Source organism: Sarcophilus harrisii, chromosome 2, assembly GCF_902635505.1.
Source record: "Sarcophilus harrisii chromosome 2, mSarHar1.11, whole genome shotgun sequence".
Classification (NCBI taxonomy): Eukaryota; Metazoa; Chordata; class Mammalia; order Dasyuromorphia; family Dasyuridae; genus Sarcophilus; species Sarcophilus harrisii.
The window spans coordinates 583,657,475-583,683,371 of record NC_045427.1 but is presented as its reverse complement, the minus strand read 5'-3'; the positions used below and the strand labels follow the sequence as shown (position 1 = coordinate 583,683,371).

Here is a 25,897-nt window from a genome sequence, read left to right as displayed (position 1 = left end):
TTTTCTGATGTGGCCATGCCCCTGCTGATGTAGGCTAGCGTAGCACTTACCATATTGTAGAAGAGCTCGACCTGATTTTGACGTCTTAGCAAGGGCAGGGATATTCATGCTGTTGAAGCATGTGTTCTAGAGAGGGGCAACTTTGGAACTCTGACAATTACCACCATTCATTCCCACTTGTTAAGTACTTACTTGGGGGCATTTTTGCCACCACCACCATCACTACCACCAACCCCTTCCTCATCAGTGGTCCATCTTGAAAAGAAAAGAAAAAAGAAGTCAACCATTGATAGAAAAAAAACATTTGAATACAAATCCTGGTAGCAAATTTAGGGCTTGGAAGTTACAGGCTAAGTTATCCAAACGAAAGTTATGGAAGAGTTTTGCCACAGTCACGTGGCTAAAATGTGGTCCTTGTTGCGGGATGATTTGAACCCCTTTGCTAATATTTCCAACATAGCTTTGGCAACATGATGAGTAAAGAAAAACGAGATGCCATCAGCAAAGAGGACCTAGCCAGAGCCACTTTGGTCACCATTACAAATAACATCGGTTCCATTGCTCGGATGTGTGCCCAGAATGAGGTAAGGTTACAAACTCATCATCTGCCTATCTAATGTGTGCTCATTTCTCTGTGCATTTTATCCTTTTCTGTTCAGTAGGATTTTTGATCTTTGTGAATGTTTCAGTAAAATTCCTTCCTTCAATGCATACACATCTTACAAAATGTGGACTACTAAACAAGACCAGGTACTGTGATAGGAAAAGACCAGTACTCTTAAAGGAGGAAAAAGGAAAAAACAACAACAAGCAAGCATACTTTTAATTAGTCTACTAAAATAAAAGTTTTCTCAATATAGTATTACTTTTTGAGGAGTAAAAAGGAAATTATTTCCAATTAGAAAAAGCCCATATCTGCAGGGTGGAGAGTCTTGGCTCTGTCCCTCCCTGGCTTTTTGACTTGGGATAAATACTCCACTTTGATGGACCTCAATGTGGTTGGATCACATGATCATGGGAGAGAGTGTGGTAGAATGGGAAGAGAAAAGTTGGCTTTGGAGTCAGGGCTCAGCTTTACCCTCTGAGAGCTGGTGCCCATTGCCAAGTCAGTTCATTTGGAAATATCAGCATTGTGAATTTCAGATTCAAGCTAAATCCTTTATAAGCCATCATCATTCATCACATGCCTAATAAGTGGGACATGCAATTCTTTGCACATTTTCTTTTATTTGTTTCCTTGTATCTGCATGTAAAGAGTTATTGGTAGAATGAGACTCTGAAGCAGTTCAACCCAGTTTCACTGCCAGAAACTCAATGGGAATCCTTGCTTCATCTCCATCCTTTCTTCTTTCTGCTTTCGGCTTCTCTACAGTGTTGCCTTGTGGCGTGGAGTTCAAGCAGCATTGTACAGGGCTATCAAAGCATAGAGAGCTACAGCGGAGGCGAGCAGGACCCTCACCCCAACCCCATCCCCATCCCCATCCCCAGTTACAGGAAATTGCAAAGTTGCTGTGATGCCGCATTGAAAGATAACACCTTTGGACAAATAGTTGGTTTTTGAAATGTGAAGTATCTGACTTACCTTGATGAGGGAAAAGAGAGCTTGGACAGATGAGGAGGGGAGGAGGGAGAGTTGGAGTATCTGATTTTCTAAGACTCTTCCAAGCTCTGAGCCCTTATGACCTCTGATTCTTGAGCAGGAGGGAGAATATAGGTAGTGAAGTTAAGCTGCTCAACAAAACATGCAATTGCATTGGTAACTTGGCTTATTAGGTAAGCAAGAAGGATTAGGGGAAAATCCATATTAAACTTAGAAAACCTGGATTCAAGTTCTGGTTCTGTGCAATCGTGAGCAAGTCGCTTAACTGCTTTGTACTTCACTTCCCTCATTTCTAAAAAAGGGTTGGGCCAGAAGATTTCTTGAAAGATTTTCCCAAGCTAATGTCATATTATTCAAGTCACATCACCTCAAAATATGTTTGTAATACAGTTAGAGATCTAGTAGAAGATCAGCCCATGAAGGTATTAGTCCCATGTCCAAATTCCAGGATTGCTGTGGTCTTCCAACTATATTTTATTTCATATAGGAAATTTTGCCACGTCAGCACAGTATTTGTGAGTCTTGACAATTTATATGTAAATAAGAATATGAAAAGCAGGTTGAAATCTAGTCTTTAATCTTGGATCTGTCTTAATAGAAAATTAAGTTAACACATTCCAGAGATGTGCTTTTTTAAAAGTCCTCTCCTGTCTTTAGAACACCCTGTGCTCTAAATAGAAGGCTTTGATGTGTGTTTTTTTAAACATTATCTTCCAAAGGATCCTCTCCAACTCTCACCCCCAACTGCCAAATATGACCTTAGACTAATATGTATAGAGTGGACCATGTTCATGATCTCCCAAAGGTCAATCGAGAGATAACAACTGCCACCTCTACCCAAAGCATTGATTGTCTTCTCTTTCCCCTCATTTCTATCTTTTTAAAGTGTTCCTTGTATTTATGAGTGTTTGGTTGGCATTTTGATTAGTTAGTATCCCAATGTGTTTTCTTTTTTAACCTCCATTTCTTTCCTTTGGCTACACTGCAGTAGCATGTCCATGAGAGGCTTAGTCATACTAAACACCTTCTTGAATGATCACACAGTTTTGGGAAAGATTATAAGACTTGGGGAATTGGTTTTACTGCCTCTGATCTGAGTATATCACAGGCAGGTGTAATAGAAAAAAATACTTTATTAGATGATCGTAGGTTAAATTCCATAGTCTTGTGTTTTTGTCAGCTTATGGGGGTTCTTTTCCTGTCCTATCAAGTGTTTCAGAGATTGGGATTTTCCCATGAGCCCCATTGAATAAGTTTTCTAGATACTTTTCTGGGAAGGTAGGTTTGTTTTGAGGGAGGATAGGTTTTTATATTTATACACACACATACACACACACACACACACACACAAAATCTTCTTTCAGTATTTGATTTTGCATTCTTATTGAGAGGTTCTATCCCTTTAGAAAGTATAGCTTTCACAACAGTTAGACTACTTAATTTATTGTCAGCTTTTAATGTTTTTTTGTCCTGGGCTCTCCACTAATGTTGTCCCAAGATTGTCGAGATTAGTGCTTTTCCTCAGTTTGAGAAGAAGCTTCATTCTCTGGCAACATTGTGTTAGGAAGGAGGAAAAGGAAAAAAAAAAGGCCTCTTTTAAATTTAATTGGTCTCTTCCCAGGCCTCCTCCTTCTTTTTAATATTCACTACCACCTCCTTCTCTGTTGAAAGCAGTTTGCCTGTTCCCACATGGCCTTTTTCTTTTAAAATCCCAGGGGTCATAGTAGTCGCTGGCTTATTCTAAGAAGCAAGACTCTTTGAAACCCAAGTCCAGAATGGGATGCCCAAATAAATCAGATCCTCAGGGTTTTTTACATGGTTAGAAATTCAAGCCATTAGAAATGGAGCTTCCCACTAGGTTCTACTTGCTTTTGATGCACTGAACAAGGAAAGTAATTCTGGTTTCCAAGACTGGGCTTCCTTTCCCTGAAATGTTTCCATAGCAACAAAGCCATTCTTTGGAGGGCAAGCTCTGTCAGCAGGTCAGGTTGGTTGGTGATGGTTGAGCTGGACTCCAAGCAACCTGGGAGGTCTGGGGAGTGGGAAGAGCAGTTAGCTTATTTCTATTTCCAAGTGAATGGGACTTGGAGCTAGTCTACATGCATAGAATGTAATACAAGTGTGAATAGGGAAGTCCTAGAGTCGAATAACAGCTAGGAGATGGAATTGAAGACAGGGAAACCTGGCTTTAAATTCTACTTCTAAAGCATACTAGCTGGGTGACCTTGGAAAATACATTTAACTTCAATTTCCTTATTTCTAAAATGGGGATAAGGAGGATTAAACACTCTCATTATACAGAGTGATTATGAGGAATATAGGATCATCATTCAGAGGTCTTCTTAGTCCAAACCATTCATTTGTCAAACTGTGAAACTGAGGCCAAGGGGGAAAAAGGGGACTTGACCAAGATTTCACAAATTGTAAGCATTAGAAGATTTGAATGTAGGTAATTTGCCTGGAACATGTGCCTTTCCTACTCCACCACATAGAGGTCATGCTTGTAAAACAACACCATACAGGCTATTACAGAAGTCATGGTATAATTTAAGCCTATTAAAGCCCAACCACACTAAGTCTTTTGGGATACCCTGCATAAATTATAGTTATTATTTTGAGTGTAAATTTATTCCCCAAGGATGACAGGAACGTCAGTTGCTGGTCTAGTCATAGAATCATAGATTGAGACTTCAAAGAGACTTCAGGGGCCAATTAATTTAAGCCTTATGTTAAAGAGAAGTTCTGAAGTCCAAGATATTTAGTTGACTTACTTGTCATGTCGGTAGTTAAGTGGTAGAACTGGGATTTGAAGCCAAGGCCTTTGATACTACCTCCAGGATGCCTTTTCACCATACCATGCTGCCTTCCCAGGATTTAAAACATTGAGTGGTAGAAGCATGAGTTTTCTCTTTTGTTCCCAGTTATTTCTAAATAAAACTATAATGCAACAGCCTATTTTCTGGGTTGCACAGATCCTTTGCTTAAAAGGAATGCCGCCTTAGGTCTTCTGTGGCCTTAGACCATATGAGTTGAACAGGTATTTTTCAATTGTCTTGGATTGAAATTCAAGCTTGGGCCCTTCCACTACATTTCTGAGGCTCAGGGTAAAATGGAACTAGAGCTTATTTTGGCAAGTGTCATTTTTAAATTAAACACTTCACTTCTTCCCTCCCCACAATCTACCAATTCAGAATGCTGCCACACAGGTAAGGTTTACCTTGAGAATTAATTTGCTTTTCTCCTTACCAATACTTTGAATGTCTTCTGTAAGCCAGAGGTATGGTCAATCTGTGGGAATTGGTCCCCAGCAACATTTTGGGTTGTGAAAATGGTACCAATTATTGTTCATTTGTGCCTTATTTTTCAGTTATCCATGGAATATTTCTAGAAACCCTAAGCTGGCTTGTTTCTTCTACTCTTTTGTGTTTTGGGGCTCCCTTCACCCCATATTGATTATTGTACTCAGGGAATATGGAACAATTCAGATTCAACAAACATTAATTACCCACTGTGTGCAAGGCATTCTCACTAGGGATTCAAAGATGGAAAAATGACAATTTCTGTCTGATGGAGCCTACTGTCTTAAGGCAGAGATGTAATAAGACTACACATGAGTATACTACAAAGGTAAAACATGATAGAGGGCAAAGGTAGGTCAGGTAAATTGCTGTCAGAAATTTGATGAGGGAGACATCGTTTTCATATGGGGGATTCAGGATAACCTGTAGTAGAAAAGAGGAGCTTTTGAGAGGATTGCTAGAATGCTGATCTTAGAGTTAGGAAGACCTGGTTTGCCACTACCTGGGTGATTGTAAGCAAGGCACTAACTTCTCTGGGTCCCTATTTCTTCATCTGTAAAATGGGAGTGAGAATACCTTCAAGCCTATTTCCCAAAACTGGTTTGAAGATCAATAGAATCAATGTGTGTAAAGTGCTTTATGAAGGTGAAAGTGCTGTAGAAATGCTCCCTGTTATCACTGATTCTTTTGATTTTGTCTCAGTGGGATAGAAAGGGGATTCTCTCCCAAGCAGGGAAATTCTTTGAGTGAAGGCACATAACCAAGAGTTGATTGCATTTGGAAGCCTTTTTTATGCTAACAGGAGTAAACAATGCTGGGAGTTGCAGGTAAACCATTAGTAGATACCTACATTTTGAGCTGCTTCCATCATCAGACTGCCAGGAAAACCACTCTCTCAGAACTGGGGCAAATACTGACTTCTATTCAGCCTTTGTACCTTCTGGTACATGTAATTGTGTAACTCTTGGCATTAATCCGGAGAATGCTGAGAAACTGACATTTAAAATAGAAATTGTATAAGAAATTTTTGGATGTATTGTTTCCATAGTTCTCTAATGTAAAAAAAATATATATTTTTTTCCCCCTGGCAGAACATTGACAAAGTGGTATTTGTTGGGAATTTCCTTAGAATCAATATGGTCTCTATGAAGCTGCTAGCATATGCCATGGATTTTTGGTCCAAAGGACAGCTAAAAGCTCTGTTCTTGGAACATGAGGTAGGTATGATATTCATGGAATCGTTTGCCTAAAGTAAATGCCCACATTTATATAAGGATAAAAGGAATAGAGATGGAATTTGTCATTTAATTGCTAAAGGGAACTTACATATGAGGAAGCTCCATTTCCCAGTACAGGTCATTATTCTTTCTGCAACCTGTAGTCTTCAGTCTTAGGGGGTTATCTAGAGCAGTGGTGTCAAATTCAAATAGAAATGGAGGCCATTGGGCCATCTACAAGTAACCCTTCTGGCTGCTAATTGACTTAAAACACAACATGTTAAGGTTTTCTCTATCCTATTACATTTGTATTAATTTTGTAACATATTTTCCAATTACATTTTAATCTGTTTTGGGTTCCAAGTAGATAAATAGTTTGGCCAGAATTACAAAACTGGATTTTCTGGGCTCCCAAGCCAGCTCTCTACTGGCCCACAGTTTCCTTTTACGTGTGTGGGGCTTTGTCACTGAAAAAGTTATTTCATTGTAACAGCTTTATGGAATGTCAGTGTGATCATGGGGAAAGCAGGTATCAGAGAAATTAAATAACTTACCTATGGTTACATACACTGGAAGCATCAGAATCGGGCTCTGGACTTTCATCTTGCCAACCCACCTCTGTGTGTCTGTTTCTAGATAAAGAATACTTTACCTAACTGTTTATATTTTTTTGGCTAATTGACAGATTTATTAGTCTGAAAATCTAGAAGGTAGGAGATGGTGCTGGATTATAAATTATAAATGCCAAGGCATTATTCACCTCAAGAGAAATGGAAGATTCCTTTTATTTTTCTCTTTGGAATTCATTTTGTATACATGTGACAATGAATAACTATTGTAAGATTTTGCTCTTTCCTTAAGGCAAGCTCAATCATGTGAAGAGGCAGCTAGGTGGCACAGTAGAATGCTGGTCTTAGAGTCAGGAGGACCTAAATTCAAATCCAGTCTCAGACACACTAACTGTGTAACCCAGGGCAGTTAGTAGCTCTATTTGCCTCAGTTTCCTCATCTGTAAAATTAGTATCTTTCCCAAGAAAACCCCAAGCCATAAAGAGTCACATGACAGAAAAAATGATTGACCAACAACAAATCATGTGTGAAATGACTTTTTTTTTTAAAGAATAAAGAGGGAGATAAATTATATTTGCTTTTATTAAAGTGCATGAAAGCTTGTGAGCTAGTTCATTAGGACTTCGGTGATTCTGTTCTATTGGGGCATTACCCTAACTAGTAACAATCACAACTCATGCATGATACCCATCGGTGAAAATCAAAGCTGAAAATAACATAGGATTTTGTTTTCCCTTCTTGGAAATATTCTGAATTCACATGCTCATAATTTAGTGATGTAAAAGACTGTCTACTTATCTCATTTTACAGTTGAGCAAACTGAGGCACAGAGAGGGAAACTCTTCAACTTGGCATTCACCAACTGGCTTCAGTCTCCTTTCCAGGCTCATTTCATATTGTTCCAGAGAAAACTGGCCTATTTTCTGTTCTCTGAACTTGATATTCCATCAGCTGCCTTCATCTCTTTGCACAGGTCATCCTACCCTATCTTCATAGCTTATTTTCTTTCACCTCTGAGATTCTTTGGCTTCTTTCAAGGAAGCTCATTTATCAATTCCTATAGGAAGTTCCCTTTGATCGCTACAGTTTTTAATGGCTTTCTTTCACTCCTCAATAAGCCAGTGTGCCTCTCTGTATATGTTTCTGTCTACACCAAGTAGAATGTAAACTTCTTGAGGATAGACAGGTTTTTGTATCTTCATAGGATGATAGATAGAGTTGACCTTAAAGGCCATCTAATTCAGTCCTTAAATTTTATAAGGGAGAAAACTGAGGACTGGAAAATTTAAGTGACTTGTTAAATGTGACATTGAGAATTTGAACTCTAGCCTTTTGGATTCTTAATGCATGGTATTCCAGTCTACCATACTGCTCATTGGGTAGGATTGGAAGGTAACTTGTCTGCAGTCAAATTGCAAACTACTTACAATACTGGGATTCCAACAGAACTTCAAGGAACTCTTTCCTTAGCTAAACATTTCAGTATGTTAAACAAGCTGTTTCTGTAGAATTCTTAGAATACCTGTTACTGTTTTCTTCTATCCACTTGTACCCTTGGACAGAACTTTCATTTAATTACCAGAAGGATTGAGGACCCTCCCTCCATGGTTTCTTTCCCACTATTATCTTTTGTATCATCAAGCTGACTTTCTCTAGTACTTCTATTTAAGGCTGTTATCTGACTGAAGGGCAAGGTTGTCCTTTAGAAGATGAACTGTAGCCTGTGTCAGCACTTTTAGCCTGAGACAAAACCATGCCATTATAATTTAATCATAGATTCTTAGAGCTTGAAGGACTTTAGAGACTGTCTAATCCCTTTAGTCCATGCTTGAGGAAGCTAAGCCAGAGGAGGCTAGAAGATTTGCCTGCAGAGTCAACATCATAACTCAGGCTCCTTGACCTCTCAGTTCGATGTTCTTTCACTTTTCTGGGCTGCCTTCCTAATGATCTTCCAATAGGCATTGATTAAGCACTTCTAGGTTAGGCTCTGTGCTGAGCCTTGGAAATACACAGGAAGGTAAAATCAGACTCTGCCCTGGAAAGAATTTATATCCTTAATAATGACTTTTTCCCCTTGGAGTCTTAAGCTTTGCTCAATCTCTGCTTTTGCTCCATTGTTTTCTCTCATTCTTGGGGATCATGGTCTTGTACAGGTTTACAATGTCTGATAAAGCATCACTCTCACGTCTGCCCTGGAGTTTAATGGCCTCTTGACTGCGGGGGGAGGAGGATTTCTGGGTGTAGGGCAGCAGAAATCTTCTTATCCATGACTTTCCATGGCTTTTGATGTTTCTTTCCCTTGAAGTCACAGGATCTGGGCTCATAGGACTGCTCTGCTACTCTGTGGCAGAGCTACTTTACCTCTGTTTGAGTTATCCAGGGAAGTTATATCCTTCCAGCTATAAATTCCCCAACTATGACTATAATTAACCAGTAGATGAGACTGTTAGGACACCAAATCGCAATCTCAAAGTTAGAAGAAATTTTAGAGGCATCCACACTGGCATCTGAACAAGGATCTCATCTGTACAACTAACCCAAAGAATCTTCCAAACTGAAGACTTCCAGTGTTGGGGAAGCTTCTCAGCTTCCAAAGCCCATTTCAGTTTTAGATGGCTTTGCACTTTTAGAATGCTTTTCTTTACATCAAACTTAAATTTTCTCATTGCACTTCTCATCCGTTACTATTTGTCCTGCCCTCTGGGACTCTTCAGAGAAAATGTGATTGTTTTTCTACATGATAGCCCTTCAAATATTTGAAGATCAATGTTATGTACTCTCTGGGGCCTCTTCTTTTCAGGCTAAACATCTCAACCAGTTCCCATGTGGTATGAACTCAAGGCCCTTAACCTTCTTCATTGACCTTCTCTGGACACACTCCAGCTTATCTAGGTCCTTTCTAAAGAGTCAAGTCACTAAGAATTGAACATATTATTCTGCATGTGATCTGACTAGGAGCAAAATACTATCATTTCCCAGTTTCAGTTACTGTCTCCCTTGATGTAGCCTAAAATTGCATTCTTTATTTACTCATTGAGCTTGTGGACCACTGAAACTCCTAGGTCTTCTTGAGATTAATTGCTGTCAAAGCATGCACCTTTTGTCTCATATGCATGAAGTTGATTTTAAAAATTTGTAAGCTCATAGATCTAGGGCTGAATGGGACTTCAGACGCTTTGAGGTACAACGCCCTAATAAAATAAGATGAGGAAACTGAGGCTCAGAATGATAGATGACTTGCCCACAATCACATAGTAAATGTCTGAGGCAGGATTTGCCTTCAGTTCTACCCAGTTCCAAGCCCAACATTATTCACAGTGCTTCCTAAGTGCTAGTGAAATAAAAGATTTAAATTTCAGGTGTAAAGCTTTTAAATTTTAAAATTTAAATCACAGCTACTTGGTGCTGAGGTAGAGCACTTGCCCTGAAGTCAGGGGAACCTGAATTCAAATGTGGCCTCAGACACTTAACACTTTCTAGACCTTGGGCAAGTCACTTAAACCCCAATCGCCCCAGGAAAAAATAAATAAATTTCATTGTTATAGATTCAGCTTAGCATCCTAGTCTGTTAAGATCTTTAGGAATCCTGATTTTGTCAGGATTCCTAGCAACTTTATGGAATCTGCAAATTTGATAAACATACCATTTATGTTGTTATCCTTATCATTGAAAAGAGAAAGGAAACAAGCATTTGTTAAACGCCTATACTATGTCAAGCACTGTGCTAAGTGATTTACAAATATTATTTCATTTGATCCTCACAACAACTCTGGGGGATGGTGCTATTAATATCCCAATTTTACAATTGAGGAAACTGAGGCAAACAGAAGTTAATTGATAGTAAGTTTTGGAGGTTGGATTTGAACTCAGGTTTTTCTGATTACACTATGATTGAACCAAGCCATTCTGGCTATTTCCTTGATCACTGCTTCAAAGCTGAAGGAGGGATGGACCATAAGGAAAGGAATCTGATTGCCTGAATGCAAAGAACAGAAGATAAGGGTACATAGGAAGGAATGGAGAGGTTATCCCAGAGAAGGTAGTATGTCTTTAAAAACAACAACTGAAGAAGAAAGGCATTGGGGAAAATCCAGAGGGATCTAAAAAGGAATAGGAAAATCTTGGTTTTCTTGAGAAGATTAGAAGATGAATAACTTGAGACTCTCATAGAAAAGGAGAAGGCTATACACTCTGGAGTCCCTTACTTAAAAACCCACTGTGGCTCCCTCTTGCCTTTGGGGTAAAATTCAAATTTGTCAGCTTGGCTTTTAAAGCCCCTCATAATCTGGTTCCTTCAGACTTGCTCAGATTTATTCCTGTGACTCTGCTTCATACCTACTACATTTTAACCAAATAGGACATTTCTATATTCTTCTCCCCCTTTCCTCTGGCACATTCTACTTACTAGCCTTAAGGCTGTAGAGGTTATTGATAACCTGAAATTCATTCCCTCCTAACTCTTATCTTCCTTGTAGATTCAACCTAAGTAACACCTCCTTCTTGAAGCCTTGCTGGATTTCCCTCAACTGACTCATTAAATTGCCTTATATTCATTCACTTGTAAGCTCTTTTGAGCCCAGTGATTATTCTATTTGTGTGTGTGTGTGTGTGTGTGTGTGTGTGTGTTTATCATGTCTGTTTTCAATGCCTGTTTGTTATGTGCTTATACATATATTTGTGATGTTTTATACATGTGCTATCTTATATATGTGCTGTCTTGCCTGAGTTCACCAAAGGTAGGGAGAATCATTTTTGTCTCTGTCTCCCCAGGAGCTAGCTCAGTCCCCAGAACATATTAGGTGCTTAATAAGTGTTCAGTTGATTAATAATTGCATATAGTAAGCACTTAATTTTGAATGGAATTAGATGATTGTTTGATGGAATTGATGTTTTAGAATTTAACTATTACCACTCCAAGCTTTAGGGATTTAATATTACAATAATTTTCTGGATCTTTGGCTATTTTGACATTTTTCTAAATAGCTTCTTATCCCATACTTTCCTTTTTGTTTTGAAGGGCTACTTTGGTGCTGTTGGCGCCCTACTGGAATTGTTCAAGATGAGTGATGATCAGTAAAGATGTCTCCTGTTCAAAAGAAAGGAAAGATGCCTCTGTTGAGGTTGCTGCTGGGGAAAAGTGAAAACCATGATCAGGAGGGGAACGAAGCCATTTTGGCAGTCGTACCTGCTGGATTTGTAAATAATTTGAAATTCTTCTAGCTGATATTTTACCTTCGGGTTTTGAGCATAGAATTCAAAATTCACATGGGAATACAAGAGGTTTTTTTTTTTTTCTTCCTGTATACTGTATTATTATTATTATTATTTTTTTTTTTAAATGACAAAATGTGCAACGTGGCCAAATGCCCCAGTTTTATGCATTCATTTTAAAAAGCTGAATAATGTTTCAGAAGGACCTGAAATGTAATAGCTGTGTTTTTCTTCTGGGGTTTACTGATCAGTGTGGTAATTTTAACTTCATTTAGTAATCACTCTAGGAGATTTTTATCTTGACTTATATTTTTCATGACGTTTCATGATTTGCTGTTGGTTTCAAATGAAACTACAAAGCTAGCATGTTTTACTGTGAACACTTTCTCCCCCTTTTGAGTTTGTTATTTTTGTTTTTGGGGTTTTTTTTTGTCTCATATTTCTGTCCGTGAGTGAACGTCCCAGGGAAGGAGAGCTGTCTTGCCAAGCTCAATTTCTATCCTCTTCATCCACAATGAGAGACTGTTTTCTGTCAACATACATTCATATTATCCATGGCGCTGACAACTCTACTGGCTTAGCAGTGAGAGCTAAAGCTTTATGAAGTGCCCATGCAATAAAGACTCCAAACGTCACTAAGAGTCACAGGCTTAGGAGGAACCTTAGACCATAGAATGTCAGAACTGGAAGGGACCTAAATCTAGCCCCCTTATTTTACAGGGAAGGAAACAGAGACTTGGAGAGTAAAGTGAATTGTCTGATTTTGGATAGTTGGTGATAGAAGTAGGATTACAATGCAGTGGTATATATAACAATCATTAAATGGATACTTTTCTAGGCTCTAGGAAGGATAAACTTTAGATAAGGTAGGATTGGTCTAGAATGTGGGCAGCTGAGTCATCCCATTCCCAGACCAAGGTTTGTCGTCTTGTATGTTTTATTAATAGACTGTGGCAGTAAGAAATAGATACACATTTTTGCCTTGCCCTTTTAAAATCTATAGCATTAAGTGGGAATGCAGAAAAGATCTCAGATTCTATCCAGTATGGGAATTCTCACTGCTGGTGCAGATGACAGCCAATCCCTGACCTATTTAACTAAGACCTAAGGAGTTGTCTCAGGCACATAGAACTCAGCTGGTAAGTGTCCAAGTTAGCATTTGAACCCAGGTCTTTTTGATGCTAAGCTCAACACTCTAGCCACTAAGTCATGCTGCCTCTTGATTTATTTTATATCAGCAATTCAATACTAAATGAAACCTGAAACCCTTTATGAAGATAACTTTCTAGCCCCCCCCCAAAGTAAATTATATGAAACCTTTATATAATATGTTTGGTATTTGAAGGGAGTTCTCCAAAGAATTCCAACATCATTAAAATTCTGATGCAAATTGGAGCATCAGAAAAAGAAATAAAATCATGGCAAGAGAATCATCTGGGGATGATTCAGTCAATAGGCTACTTGTCTTTTTTGTACTTGTGCCCTAGAGTGTTGTAATTAGATCTTACGAGTAGAAATTTTAAAATGTTTTTACTTTTAATATTTGAGAAAGATGATATTTCTAAAAAACAAAATTTTATTTTATTAATTTTTTTGGTCAAAAATAATTTTTATTTTGAAAAGGTGTCCTGATGATTACTGGTTTTGGTTTTATCTCCCTTTTTGTCTTTGCCTTGATGACCTTGGACAAAAAAAAAAAAACTAGAAAGAACTGATCTTTTTGCTTTGACTTGTTAAAGAAGGGAAGTTAGGAAGGATAGTCTGGATCAAAACAGATTGATTGGCTTCCCCCTTTGTCTTTTGAATGCAGTCATTAATTTTTATATCCTCAGGTTGTGAAGAAGTGGGTACTAATTGAAGTGTTGACTTGTCTGGTTGAAATAAAGCCCGTTCCTGTTGTGATGTGTTTTGTGTATATGTGGCTTTCATTTCTGAACTCCCTTGTCTTGATTAGATATTATTTGAATAATATGAATTTTTATTGAATTTGAAAAAAACATTATCATGCTTTTTCCCACAAAGTTTTATATAATCTGAATCTTTTTTGTATTAGTCTCTTGGAGATACATGATATACTGTTTCCTCAATAGAAACTGTATCCTTTTACAGGATTTTTTTCTTTTCTAGCTTCATTAGCTTTTAACAACTTCTGAAATGGAGAACTTTTTTTTTTTTTAACATTGCAAAATGTTCACTGAATCATTCTGTTCTGTCATTATTTCTCATTGTGAAAGAATGACACCACCATGTCTGTTTTATGAATGCCTCAGCTGTATTGAATCACTTTTTTTTTTTGTTCCAAACTTATGATTTTACTACAAACTGACAAAAATATAGGCAACTTGATCAGTTTATATGCAGTGGCAAAAATCCAAACCAGCTAATTGCCTTATCAGTTGTAGTTCCTATACTCATTGGACTAAGTTGGATGAGGGTAAGGTATATATCATTCTGAATTTCATATATGAGGAAATAGCAAAGTTTCCATAGGATGTTGCTATTAGAGTGACTATTCATCTAGTTCAATGCCCTCACTTTACAAATGAACAAAGTAATGTTCATGGTATGCTGGCAGGAAGGAGCAGGGCTGGGATTTGAATCCAGTTCTTCTCACTTTAAATCCAATGTTCTTTCCACTACACCATGCTGCCTTGAGTCCCTCCCTGGAACTGATCAGAAAGCTCAAAGTGAGATCCTCTGATCTGCTTCTGTTGCGCTATTTTTGTTCTAGGCCATAAAATGGTACAGTTAGAGCAGACCTGTGAGGTCATCTGCTCTAACCCTCCCCCCCCCTTTTTTTTTTTATTTTAACAGATAAGGGAACTGAGGCCCAGGGAAGTTAAATGATTTACTTAGAGTCACACAGGTAGTATCAATGAGGATTTGAACCCAGGTTCTCTGATTCCAGCCAGTGCTTTTTCTATTATAAAAGGTCTGTCATATAAAATAATCCAGTCAAGTTGGCATCCCATAAAGAAATGTACTTGCTTATCTAGAGAATGTATCTGAAATTACTTGATGACTTTTATTGAGCCCTTTAAGTTGATTAGGTCTGACTAATGGGAGATATTATTAAATAATAAAAAATGTTTCCAATGAGATTTTGACTGTATGTAGTCAGCCTTTTTTTGTTGAGATGAAAAGCAGATTCCTACCATTGGCTTCATATCACCACTTGAGACAGAAGTCATGAACACATCAGACAAACATTGGGCTTTGCATCTGTCTTAGAATTAGCTTGCAAAGTGTCTGCTTTCATGTGACTCCTAGATTTTTACTGTGATCATATATTTAAATGGTCAGAGTATATCAATTTATGGCCTTGGAAAGTGAAACCAAAATTGATCTTCTTTTTTTGCTGTTGAAGATGGCTCGGTGTCTTGTTGAAAAGCGAAGTGATTGAGCCTTTCGTTGTTTTTATGTTATTCTTGGACAGGAAACATTCATTGTCATAGGTCATATCTTTTATTATCAAACCTTGCAGAGTGTCTATGTAATCTCAATTCAAAACTTTTTAATTTTTCTGTTATTTCTGTTGTATTTTATCCTTCATGACTCCATTTTGGGGTTTTCTTAGTAAAGATACTGGAATGGTTTGTCATTTCTTTCTCCAATTCATTTTATAGATGAGAAAACTGAGACAAACAAGGTTAAATGATTTGCCTGGAGTCATACAGAAAATAAGTATCCAAAGCTAGATTTGAACTCAGGAAGATGAATCTTCTGGCTTCAAGGAATGGCACTTTATCTACTGTACCATTACTTGTCCTATTACTTGTTTTCTTCTACTTATCTCTCTCCAGTCCATAGTGAATCCAGCTAAGTGTTCCATTCATACCCAGGAAGTATGAAAAGCCCTGAAGGGAAGCTTCTCATATGTTGGATAGATCCTTTATAGAGAATATGGACCATAATATTGTCTGCACTCGCTCTGTCTCTCTTCTCCCCCCCTCCCCCCACCTCCCCAGTCTCTTTTGCTCTTTTGTGTGTATATACACACAATCTTTACTCCTTCAACCCTGCAAGGTAGGTGCTAATCCCATTATATACATGTGGGAAAATGAAGCTAAAAGAGTTTAGGTGATTTGCCTGCTTCCAGATACCACAGATGAACAATGAGTAGATCCCACAATTTGATAGGAGCACTGCCAAGGGACTTGCATTTTGCAGATTATAGAATGCTTTTAATGATCCCAAGGTACTCCTCAGCTCTCCCCCCCCCCAAAAAAAAAAAAAAAGCCTCTCCATGATTCTGTATCTTGGAACATTCTATTCTTCAGAGAATCAAAATTGTGAGTAAACTTTTAGTTTACTACATAGGCATAAGTAAGCTACAGAATGTTTTCAAAGCTGACCTTTGCAAAAGAAGTGGTCCAGGGGATATAATGGAGAAAATGAATAAATAGGAAAGAAAGTGAGTCAGTGATATAGCAAGACCAAAAGATTATAGATGAACAGCTTGAGTTAGAGCTGAACTGATTATGAAGTATAAGAGAAACCAAGTTCTCTAATGGCCAGGAAGCTCCTGGGAGACCTGTGGGAAAATATGGACAATAATTGAGAAGTCAGATGCCTTGTTATTAACACACCAATGGAGAGGAATAACCAAACTGATGAAATCACAAATCTATTAAAGCATTGCAGAATACCTCTTTTTTAGGTGAGAAAACTGAGGTAGAGAACTAACTAATTTTTCTAAGAACACAAGCTGCAGAGCTGGAACTCAAATTTCAGATATTATACAAAGAAATTCTACTTTATTCCTCTTAAGTGTTTACCAAAACTTGAACCAGTATAGCAAAGTGTGTCACCTTTGATATAGGGTTCTTCTTTTGAGATCCATGGAGAAGAATCTTGGGATAGATTTTGAAGGAGTCTGCGAACTTGAATGGGGAAAATAAAATACATGTTATTTTCAATACCCTCCGACTGAAATAGAGCATTTCCTTCAAGTATTTTCTGAGTAGGGATCCATAGATGTGGTTAATCAGATGACTGTCAGAGAAGTCCATGATATGCAAAAAAAGGTTAAGAACCGCTGCCTTCAAGGATGTACTTTAACAAAAAGATAATGTGTTGGCCATTCTTAACAGAATTTAGCCATCTTAACAGAAATTATTGCTTCTACAATATTTGAAAATTTCTTTACTTGTATAGTTTTCTTTCTACAATTTTACTTAAGTGATCAATGTTCTTAATGAATTCAGCTTTTACTCACAGATGGGGAGAATTTAAACAAAACCTTAGTCTATAGATACTTACTTCTGGGCTTCTTATAAATGTCTTAAGAAATTTATAGACATAATTCTCATCCCACCCCCAGGTCCCCTCTATGTGTCATTTTTTTCCTCCATTAAAGAATATAAACTCCTTAAGGGAACAGACTTTTTTGCTAGACTGCACTCTCTGTTTCTCAGAAATATCTGTCTGCCTCTTATCTCTTGTTCTCTCACCTCTGATTTCTCCCTAGTCCTCATCCTCTAATTTCTATCATCTCTAAGTTCTTTGAGAGCAGAGACTATCTTTGGCTTCATTATGTATCCCTAGGTTTAACATGGTGCCTGTCCCATGATAGAGGCTTAATAAATGTTTCTTGAGCTAGGCAACAAATCCAGCCTTAGATATTTGACACTTACTTTCCATGTGACAAATATTTTAATATTTGTCTAGTGCAAAAAAAATATTTAATCTATAATCAATTTAGTTTGCAGAATTTTGAGTTATAGAATTTTTGAATTAAAAATAATTCATAGGACAGGGGCATATTAGGGTGGGAAGAAACCTTAGAGATCAGTTAATCTGACCTTTTATAAAGGAGGAAATGGGAGTTTGGAGAAGACAAGTTACTTATGCAAGGTAATGCTTAGTAAAAAAGCATTTACTTCTGATTCCAAATACAGAATTTCTTCCATTGCGTTGTGAGCAGCACCGTCTGCAAGATCTTCATTTTTTCCAAGTCTCTAGTGTTGGACAATTTAAATTATCCCAACCATAGTTTGATTTTTTTTTCCATTTCAAATTTAGTATTACTTAATAAGTCACAAACATATTTAGTCACTACCTACTTTTGTAGATGATTAGAATATGCAGTTATACAGTGGGAGACATTGTGATCAATATTATTTCTTTTAGAGTTCACTACTCATAGATTTTTTCCTAGAAGGAACCTTACAAATCTATCTCAATCCCTTTTTACTGATTATAGAAGAGATTTTGGCTTTGATTTGCATAGGTTAGAAACTCAGAAGAGACTTTTGAACTTGTGACAAATCTAAATGATTTATCAAACATTCTGAAGCCATGATTTTCCATTCTCTTTTACTAAAGCTTGCAGGGAAGATTCAGTCAATTTACTATACAGGTCAGACATCCAAGTAGCAATTTTTTTTTTCCTGGTGGCTCTATGTTTTATATATATGACCAGGTTATTGCTAAAAATTGATCATTAGTGGAAATAGTGGAACCATACCCTATATGTATCTAACATGAAAATGAATTCAGTGAAAATGGATTTGCTACTTTAAGATCTATCAAATGACATGTTTTGAAAAATTAGCCTTGAGTTGTCTATTAATAATTACTTGCTGTTACAATCATAGGCATATTGGTTTAAAATACTATGTTGGTCCAAATAGGCCAACCTTAATATAGGTGGCACCCCAAGAATGAAATGTTTTTAAAGTAGATACTTTTTTTGTCTTTATGGCACCTGAATAATCCATTATATTTCTCCCATTACCACGCAAGTATTTATCCTTTTTTAATAAAAAAAAAAGTAAGAAAAGAATAAGGCAGTTCAGCAAAACCATGAACATAGAAAATTTTTGTTATTCCAGGATCTTAGGAGTACCTCAAACCAGAGCTCTAAAAACTTTCCATGCTCCTAGAGTGGTCTGATAGAGGGCAAAGTCTGATCACTACCCTGTGAGTTCTGCAAGCTCCTGAACTGAGTTTGGGCCTGTGTAACCCTTCAATTGGCTTGTCCCTCAGTCCTCTAGATTCAGTCACTATCAGCCATCTAGAAAGCTTTGCAGCTTTAGAAAGACAGAATTGCCAGATTCTTTTTGATCTAAAATTCCTGTCGTGGTTTATTCTTAATGGATTTTCAATCCATTTCAGAATGGATTGGAAGCTAGAACTAAAACCCTGTTCTGCTCTTGGGGTCAGAGTTAGATAGCAACCGGTTCCTAGCTAATTCTATGACTGTTCCTGAAAGTGGGACTTCACTCTGGAACCTCACTGCTAGGCACAAGTTCCCTTTTTCAGTCTACTCTCAGTGTGTTTCAAAATTGGATAGTATATGATGAACTACCAGTTGGCACAAATTCCCATAGGCTGAATAAGGTTTCGATCCTCCTGGATGAGACTGGGATTTCTTCCTTTGATGCACAGTCTGTAGTTCCCACAAGCTAAAATACCTGTGCAGCACACCCCTGATCAGACTCCCCAGTCTCTACTAGCCTCCTTCTACTGAACTGGGCTAGAAACATGACTCATCATTTTTTTCCCTTGCATTTCCTTACTAGGATTTAGTCTGGTGCATTTTCTAAATCATTGTGGAGAAATTGTGTTGGGGGGAAGCTAAGCTTTCTTCCTGTTGTTCCTCCACTAACCAACATGTCGGCCAAATTCAATAATATATAAGGTGTTCCATATTCAAAAACTCTAGCATTGCAAAGAAGGGAGAGAATTCTTTCACATTTCTTCTTCCAGACCAAGTTTGGTCATCATAATTACACAGTTTTGATTTGCACTACTCTTTCCATTTACATTGTGGTAGTTATTATGTACTTTATGCTCCTACTTTCTGTTTCACTTTGTTGCATTATTGAATGGAATACTTCCCCATGTTTCTCTTTCTTTACTACTATGTACTACTTGATTATATTCCATTATATTCATGTACTACAATTTACCCAAAACTCTTCCCAGGATATGGACATCTGGTTTGCTTCCTCACTGATCTTTTGATAATTTTTTTCTGTTTTTATAGATTGACATTAATTTCTTATAGTGATAAGCTCTCAGCTGGGTTTTGTTACTTCAAATACAATGACTTAAACAATATTCATTCCTCAAAACCTTATTTTTTAATCTATCTGAAAAAGAGCATTAATTATATTGAACCTTTTTCATGGGATAGATGTCTTTTGGAGTCTGATGAAGCCTGTGGACCTCTTTTTCTATAACAGTTTTAAATACATAAAATAAAGAAGGTAATATCATAAAGGAAGCCAGTTATATTGAAATACAACTATTACACTATTTAAAAAAACAAGGTTATGAATCCTAGGCTAAAAACTCCTGGCTTAGGTTGCATTTAAGATTTTTATATAACTTGAATATAGAGAGAAACCATAATCTTTTTTCAGACCTATTTAGTCAATGAGCTGCTTAAATGACCACATGACTTTTTTTTTTTTAATACAGGATTTTTAACATAGAAAACCACTGGATAGTTGTTCTTTTTTCCCATTGGATTGTTATTTATAACCTTTGATTTTAAAAATAAATTATGAATTAATTTGAATTACTTTTATGATTCAGATTTTATTTTTAATGGGAAAAATCATTTTCTGTCAGACTATTCATATACAGATTCAGTTCTACACATATCTTTTTTTCTTCTTTAAATTTTTTTAAACATTTAATGTAAAGATGGTTTTCAACATTCATTTCAGTAAGATTTTGAGCTCCAAACTTTCCCTCCCTCCTCTCTTAAATCCCTACTGCCCATGATAGCAAGCAATATAATATAGGCCATATGTGCACATTCATTTTTAACATATTTCCATATGAGTCATGTTGGGAAAGAAAAATCAGAACAAAAGAGAAAAACCACAAGAAAGAAAAAAAAAAAGATGAAAATAGTTACATACATCTTTCTTAAGTACTTGTTATTTGCAGAGCACTTCCTTAGGCTCTCCAGGAAATTTTTAAAAATGTAGCCAAGATACTGTCCTAGCCTTGTGAATTGTATAGTTTGCTGAGGGTTTTGAAATGTAAGTGTAAATGTCATGTTGAGACAGGTTGGAAAGACCATCATTAATAACTCAGCAAAATGGAAATTTCACAGAGAACATGTCTCTAGGCATATTTTAAATAGTGTCTACTCAGATTATATCCTGATAATCAAAATGAAATAGAGTTAATCCAGATGATTCTTGCAAAGTCCTTTCTCCGTGTTTATCAGTAGATAAATAGTTCATTTCGACAATTTGTGTAACCTATGGATGTGTTACAAAGAAATCAGAGAACTTGAAAGTTAGAGATAATATTTTTAGTGACCATCTAGTCCAATCCATACACCAAAATGATCTCTACTATAATCTGCTGGACAAGGGCTCCTCCAACCTTGCTGGAAGATGACATTCTATTCATCACAGTCACTTCCATAGGCAAGCCATTCCATTTTTGGACAGCAGCTCTAATTGTATGGCTGATTTTCCTAACATCAAACCTCTCTGTGATCTCTACCCATTGATCCCAATTCTGCCCTAAGAGGCAAAGCAGAAAAAATCTAAGTCTTTTTCCAAATAATCCTTCAAATTCTCAGACATTTATTTTGTTTCCTGAATTTTCTCTTTTTTACTTTAAAAATACCCAGTTCTTCAACTGATTCTTATATGTCATGGACTCAAAACACCTCACCATCCTGGTTGCTTTCCTTTGGATGCTTCATTTTATCAATGTCTTTCTTAAACTATGGTACCTTTAACTGAGCATAATAGCTAGATGAGGGTTGATAAGTAAAGTGGGACCACTAATTCCATATTCCTGGAGGCTATGCCCCTCTTAATGCAACCCAAGAGAGCATCTACTTTTTATCTGTCACATCACACTGGTGACTACCAAAGCCACTAAATTACATTATAGGCCATCACCATCACTGGATAAAATCTAACATTTATATAATGCTTACTAAAACCCAGTAAGCTTTTTTCCAGTACAATTGCCATCTATCCATGCTTTATACTTGTAAAGTTGATGTTTGTACCTAAGTGAAGAACTTGATACAACCCTTTTGAAGTTCATTGAATTAGATTCAATCCAATGCAATAAGCTGTCAAGATCCTTCTGGATCCTCTCACTCAGTCTGCTTGCTGTCTCTTTCAGCTTGCTGCCATATGCAAATTTAGTGAGCATATGATCCATGCTTTAAATTAATAATAAAAAATGTTAAAACAGCAGAGGTCCAAGCACAAATCTCTGGGAGTACTCTACTGGAGACTTCCTGCTACATTGGTGTTGGACTGTTAACAACTATTGCTTGAGTCTGACTATCTATATAATTGTATTTTCATCTATTCTGTTGATCTCCATCTTTTCCATAAGAAGAGAAGTTAAGAGATGTTAAGAAGAGTGAGAATTTTATGAGAATAAAAGTTATTTTTTGGGGGGTAAAATCTATTTACAATATTCACCTTATCTAATTTATTGAACTGCCAAAAAGGAAATAAGTTGAAACTGGCATGATCTTTTTTTTTTTTTTTTTTTGATAAAACTATACTTCTTTGTAATCACTGTTGCCTTTTCTAAATGTTCACCAGCATTAACTTCTTTAACGTAAAACACAGAATAAAGATTACTAAGGGAAAGTCAATACAAAATAAGAAAGAGAGATCTCTCTTTTCCTACCTACCCTTGATTAATTCTGGTCACCTGGTTCAGATGAAATACACCCCTGAGTTCTTGATAGATGTGATTGCTGAACAATTGTCAGGTACTAGTTGAAAGGAACTGTTCTATTATTTTGTCCTGTTGTGATCTTCCTTACACTTTTTTGGGGGTTAATACTCTTGGGAAAACAGATTAATTTGGTTCCATCCATGGTTTCTGCAGATACTTTTCTTATTGTATCAGCTATTTTAGAAGGCAATAATTTTTCCCATAATCTTCTACTGTCTTCCTTAATATTTTGCTTAATTCTAAAAGGAGATGCTCTAGAATACCGTATTTCTCTCCTAGCTTGTTGGGATATATGTTATGGAGGTGTTTCTTGGCCTCCTTATTATGGTGACTACATAATATTCCCATTTGAAATAGTGATAATCCCTGTCAATATCCTTTCTTTTTGCCTACTCATTTTTTTTTCAGATTCAACAGCTTAAATAGTTTGGCTTGAATTGTGTTCTCATGAACACAATTTTTATTTTTATTTTATGTGTTCTTCTACTTCAGTACTAATTTTAACCTACTAATACCTGATTTGACTGCACACAGATTGCTAATTTAGAAATCAGCTCCATATCAGTCTCCCATTTCCCCATAATTTTTTAGATAGTTAATTTCATTTTTTGGTCATGATGTTGCAAATCTTTTAACATCAGTAAACATTATGCTGTATGACCAAATCATAGAACACAATCTCTGAAGAATCAAAAGTGTGATTGGCCCAAAGTCCAAAGAAGAGATGTATAGTGGTCTAAGTAAGTTTTGGTGTTTTTGCTATAACTAAAGATTATTTTCATGTAAGAGGGATTGTCGTAGATACCATTCTGGAAATTTTGAACAGAAAAGGAAAAAGGCCAGCAATATGGTAAGAGGAAGGAATAATTGATGGATTTCCTAAGTGCTTCATTGATATCCATGGAATGTTGAAATTTTTAGATAAAACCCTTGAGATAGATCCCATGTGGGAATATTGATACAAATTGCACAGAATGAGAAGGTGAGGATGCATCTGACATCTGTACTATTGAAAGGCGAGCCCATATGGAATAGATCATAGGCCCATTAAAGTGTTGAAGACATTCTGTGGTTATCATCTTCAGTCCTAACTTCCCCCTAGAAGGTAATATACAAGAAAGATGGCTTGGAATTTTTGAGATTAAATACCTTTTGACTTCTTTGATGTTTTAATTCTGAATTAGGTTCACATGTTTATTTGGGTTTTTTGTTTTTTTTTTTGGTAATTTTATATTGAAGCCTCTCATTTTCAAGTTATTATTGACTTAGTTCGGAAACTCTTTTCAGGTTTTTCATAAAATTTCTCTACATCTTCATCCTCTTCAGGAGAATCTGATGTTGAAAGGGTCTCATAGGCCACATAATACAACCACATCTGATCTTTTTACAATATCTCCAAAAAGTTGTCATCCAATGTTTGAAAATTTCTAGTGAGAGAAAACTAAATGACCTCTTGCAATAGCCAGTCTCGATCTTGAACAACTCTAATTGTTAGGAAGCTTTTCCTTATATAATTATGGGGCAATTTTCTCCTTTTCTTTTCCTCTTCCAATTCTACTCCTTTTAGAAATAGCTACTAGCAATTAATGACTTTATTCTTTGTTTGCCTTTCTTGTACAGCTTAACAAGAAGCAGTCCTGGGCAATTTGAATAACTTAGGCCAGCTTTCATAGAGGAATGACAAGAGAAAGAATGAAAAAAAAGAGTGTTCCAGCAAACCCCCAAAGCGTTAGAGATTCTGGTACTAACAGGAAGCCTACAATCTTGGCACTGGGACAAGAGAAGAAATAATCAGCTATGGATTCACTATAAGACAACCTAGAGGTGGAAAAGAGATCCATTTGAATGATTTAAGAAAGAGGCATTCTCACAGCAATCCTAACCTTTTGTGTGGAGGATGAGGTCTGTTGAATCCGTATAAAATAACAAAAAGATTTAAATAGTGGAGAGACACTTACACCAGGGTAGTGAAAGACCTGTTTAATTGTCAACAATTAGGATAATATAGTTATTGTTTCACAATCCAGTTGTGTAGCACCATCTGCTGGAAGAAAACTGACAGAAAAGAATAACAGAACAAAAATGGAGGAGTGGAACTCAGCCTCTTTCCTTATTGTGGCTTCATCCAGGGTAATACTGTAAGTTATGGAGAGAGTACTCATCTTTGTTGTCCTACTGAGGGGACCTACCTCTCCCTTTAGGTTTCTAATGCAAATACTTTGTATACTTTATTAAATTAAAAAAAAACTATTAGATGGAGTTTAATATAGTTCAGGGCAAGGAAACTCTTTTTTTCTGCCAAGGGCTATTTGTATATTTAGAACAGCATTCATGGACCATATAAAATGATCAACTTGAAGTGTGGGAGATTGTTGTCAAATTTTGATTGCCTTGGCAGGGCTAGATCAAATGATTTCATAGGCCTTATATGGTCCATGGGCCAAACATTGCCCACCGCTGGTATAGTAGATAGAGTACTAGTCTTGTTGTTGGGTAGTCCATTGTTCAATCCTACCTTCCATCATTTGTTAGCTGGGGTCACCCAATGGGGGCAATCATTTAACATTTTTTTTCTCCCATAAAATAAAGATGATAATAATAGTATACTTATTTCACAGATTTATTGTAGAACTTAAGTGTAGTAATGAGTGCAAAGTTCCTTTCAAATTGTAAATTACTATGTAAATTATTATTTTGAAACCCTGTAAGGTTAAGTGCTTGTAAGAGGTGCTAGTGGCTATCCATGGGGATGATGACACACAGAAAATTCCAGTATTTACCTTGGACAGAAGTAGGGAACCAGAGAAATGAGACTCATAGTTTTACCCTTTGATTCAAAGCTTATATTAACTTCAAGCCTAAATCTACCTCTTTGCAACTTTTATCCACTTATCCTCATTCTGTTCTCTGGTACTATGACGAACAAGTCTAATTTAGCTTCCTCATGACAGTCTTTCTCATAGTTAAAACAGCTGTCATTCTTTCCTAAGTCTTCTTTTCTTCCTTAAACTCCTTAGTCTTGAGGCATCAACAATGGCGGTGTAGAAGTTGTAATTATCTTGCTTTGATCTTTTTTGCTTATGTTCTTCAAGCGCACAGCAAGATGAGATGACTAAGCATCCCATGAAATTTTGTTTCTTATTGCCTTTAGATACAGGAGGAAACTAATGTTTTTTTCCCTCTCTAAGGAGAACTTGTGAAACCTTTTTTTCTTTATAGCTTTCTGGCATCTTCTGGTTTCGGTTTAAAATAAGAATGTCAATCTTGATGTGGTTCATTTTTTTCAGTGGTGTAATTATTCATCATTACAT

At 36.7% G+C, this 25,897-nt stretch overlaps 1 protein-coding gene across 2 annotated transcripts in view; it reads left to right on the top strand.

Moving 5' to 3' along the window:
• PANK1 (pantothenate kinase 1) overlaps nt 1-13,799 on the top strand; it is a 66,387-nt gene extending 52,588 nt beyond the window's left edge. For both annotated transcript variants that reach the window (XM_031956020.1, XM_012540615.3), the window contains exons 5-7: nt 461-584; nt 5,991-6,116; nt 11,704-13,799. In XM_031956020.1, coding sequence (XP_031811880.1) covers nt 461-584; nt 5,991-6,116; nt 11,704-11,763 — 310 coding nt within the window. In that variant the 3' untranslated portion in view covers nt 11,764-13,799. The remainder of the gene's footprint in view (nt 1-460; nt 585-5,990; nt 6,117-11,703) is intronic.
• The last annotated feature ends 12,098 nt before the right edge of the window (nt 13,800-25,897 follow it).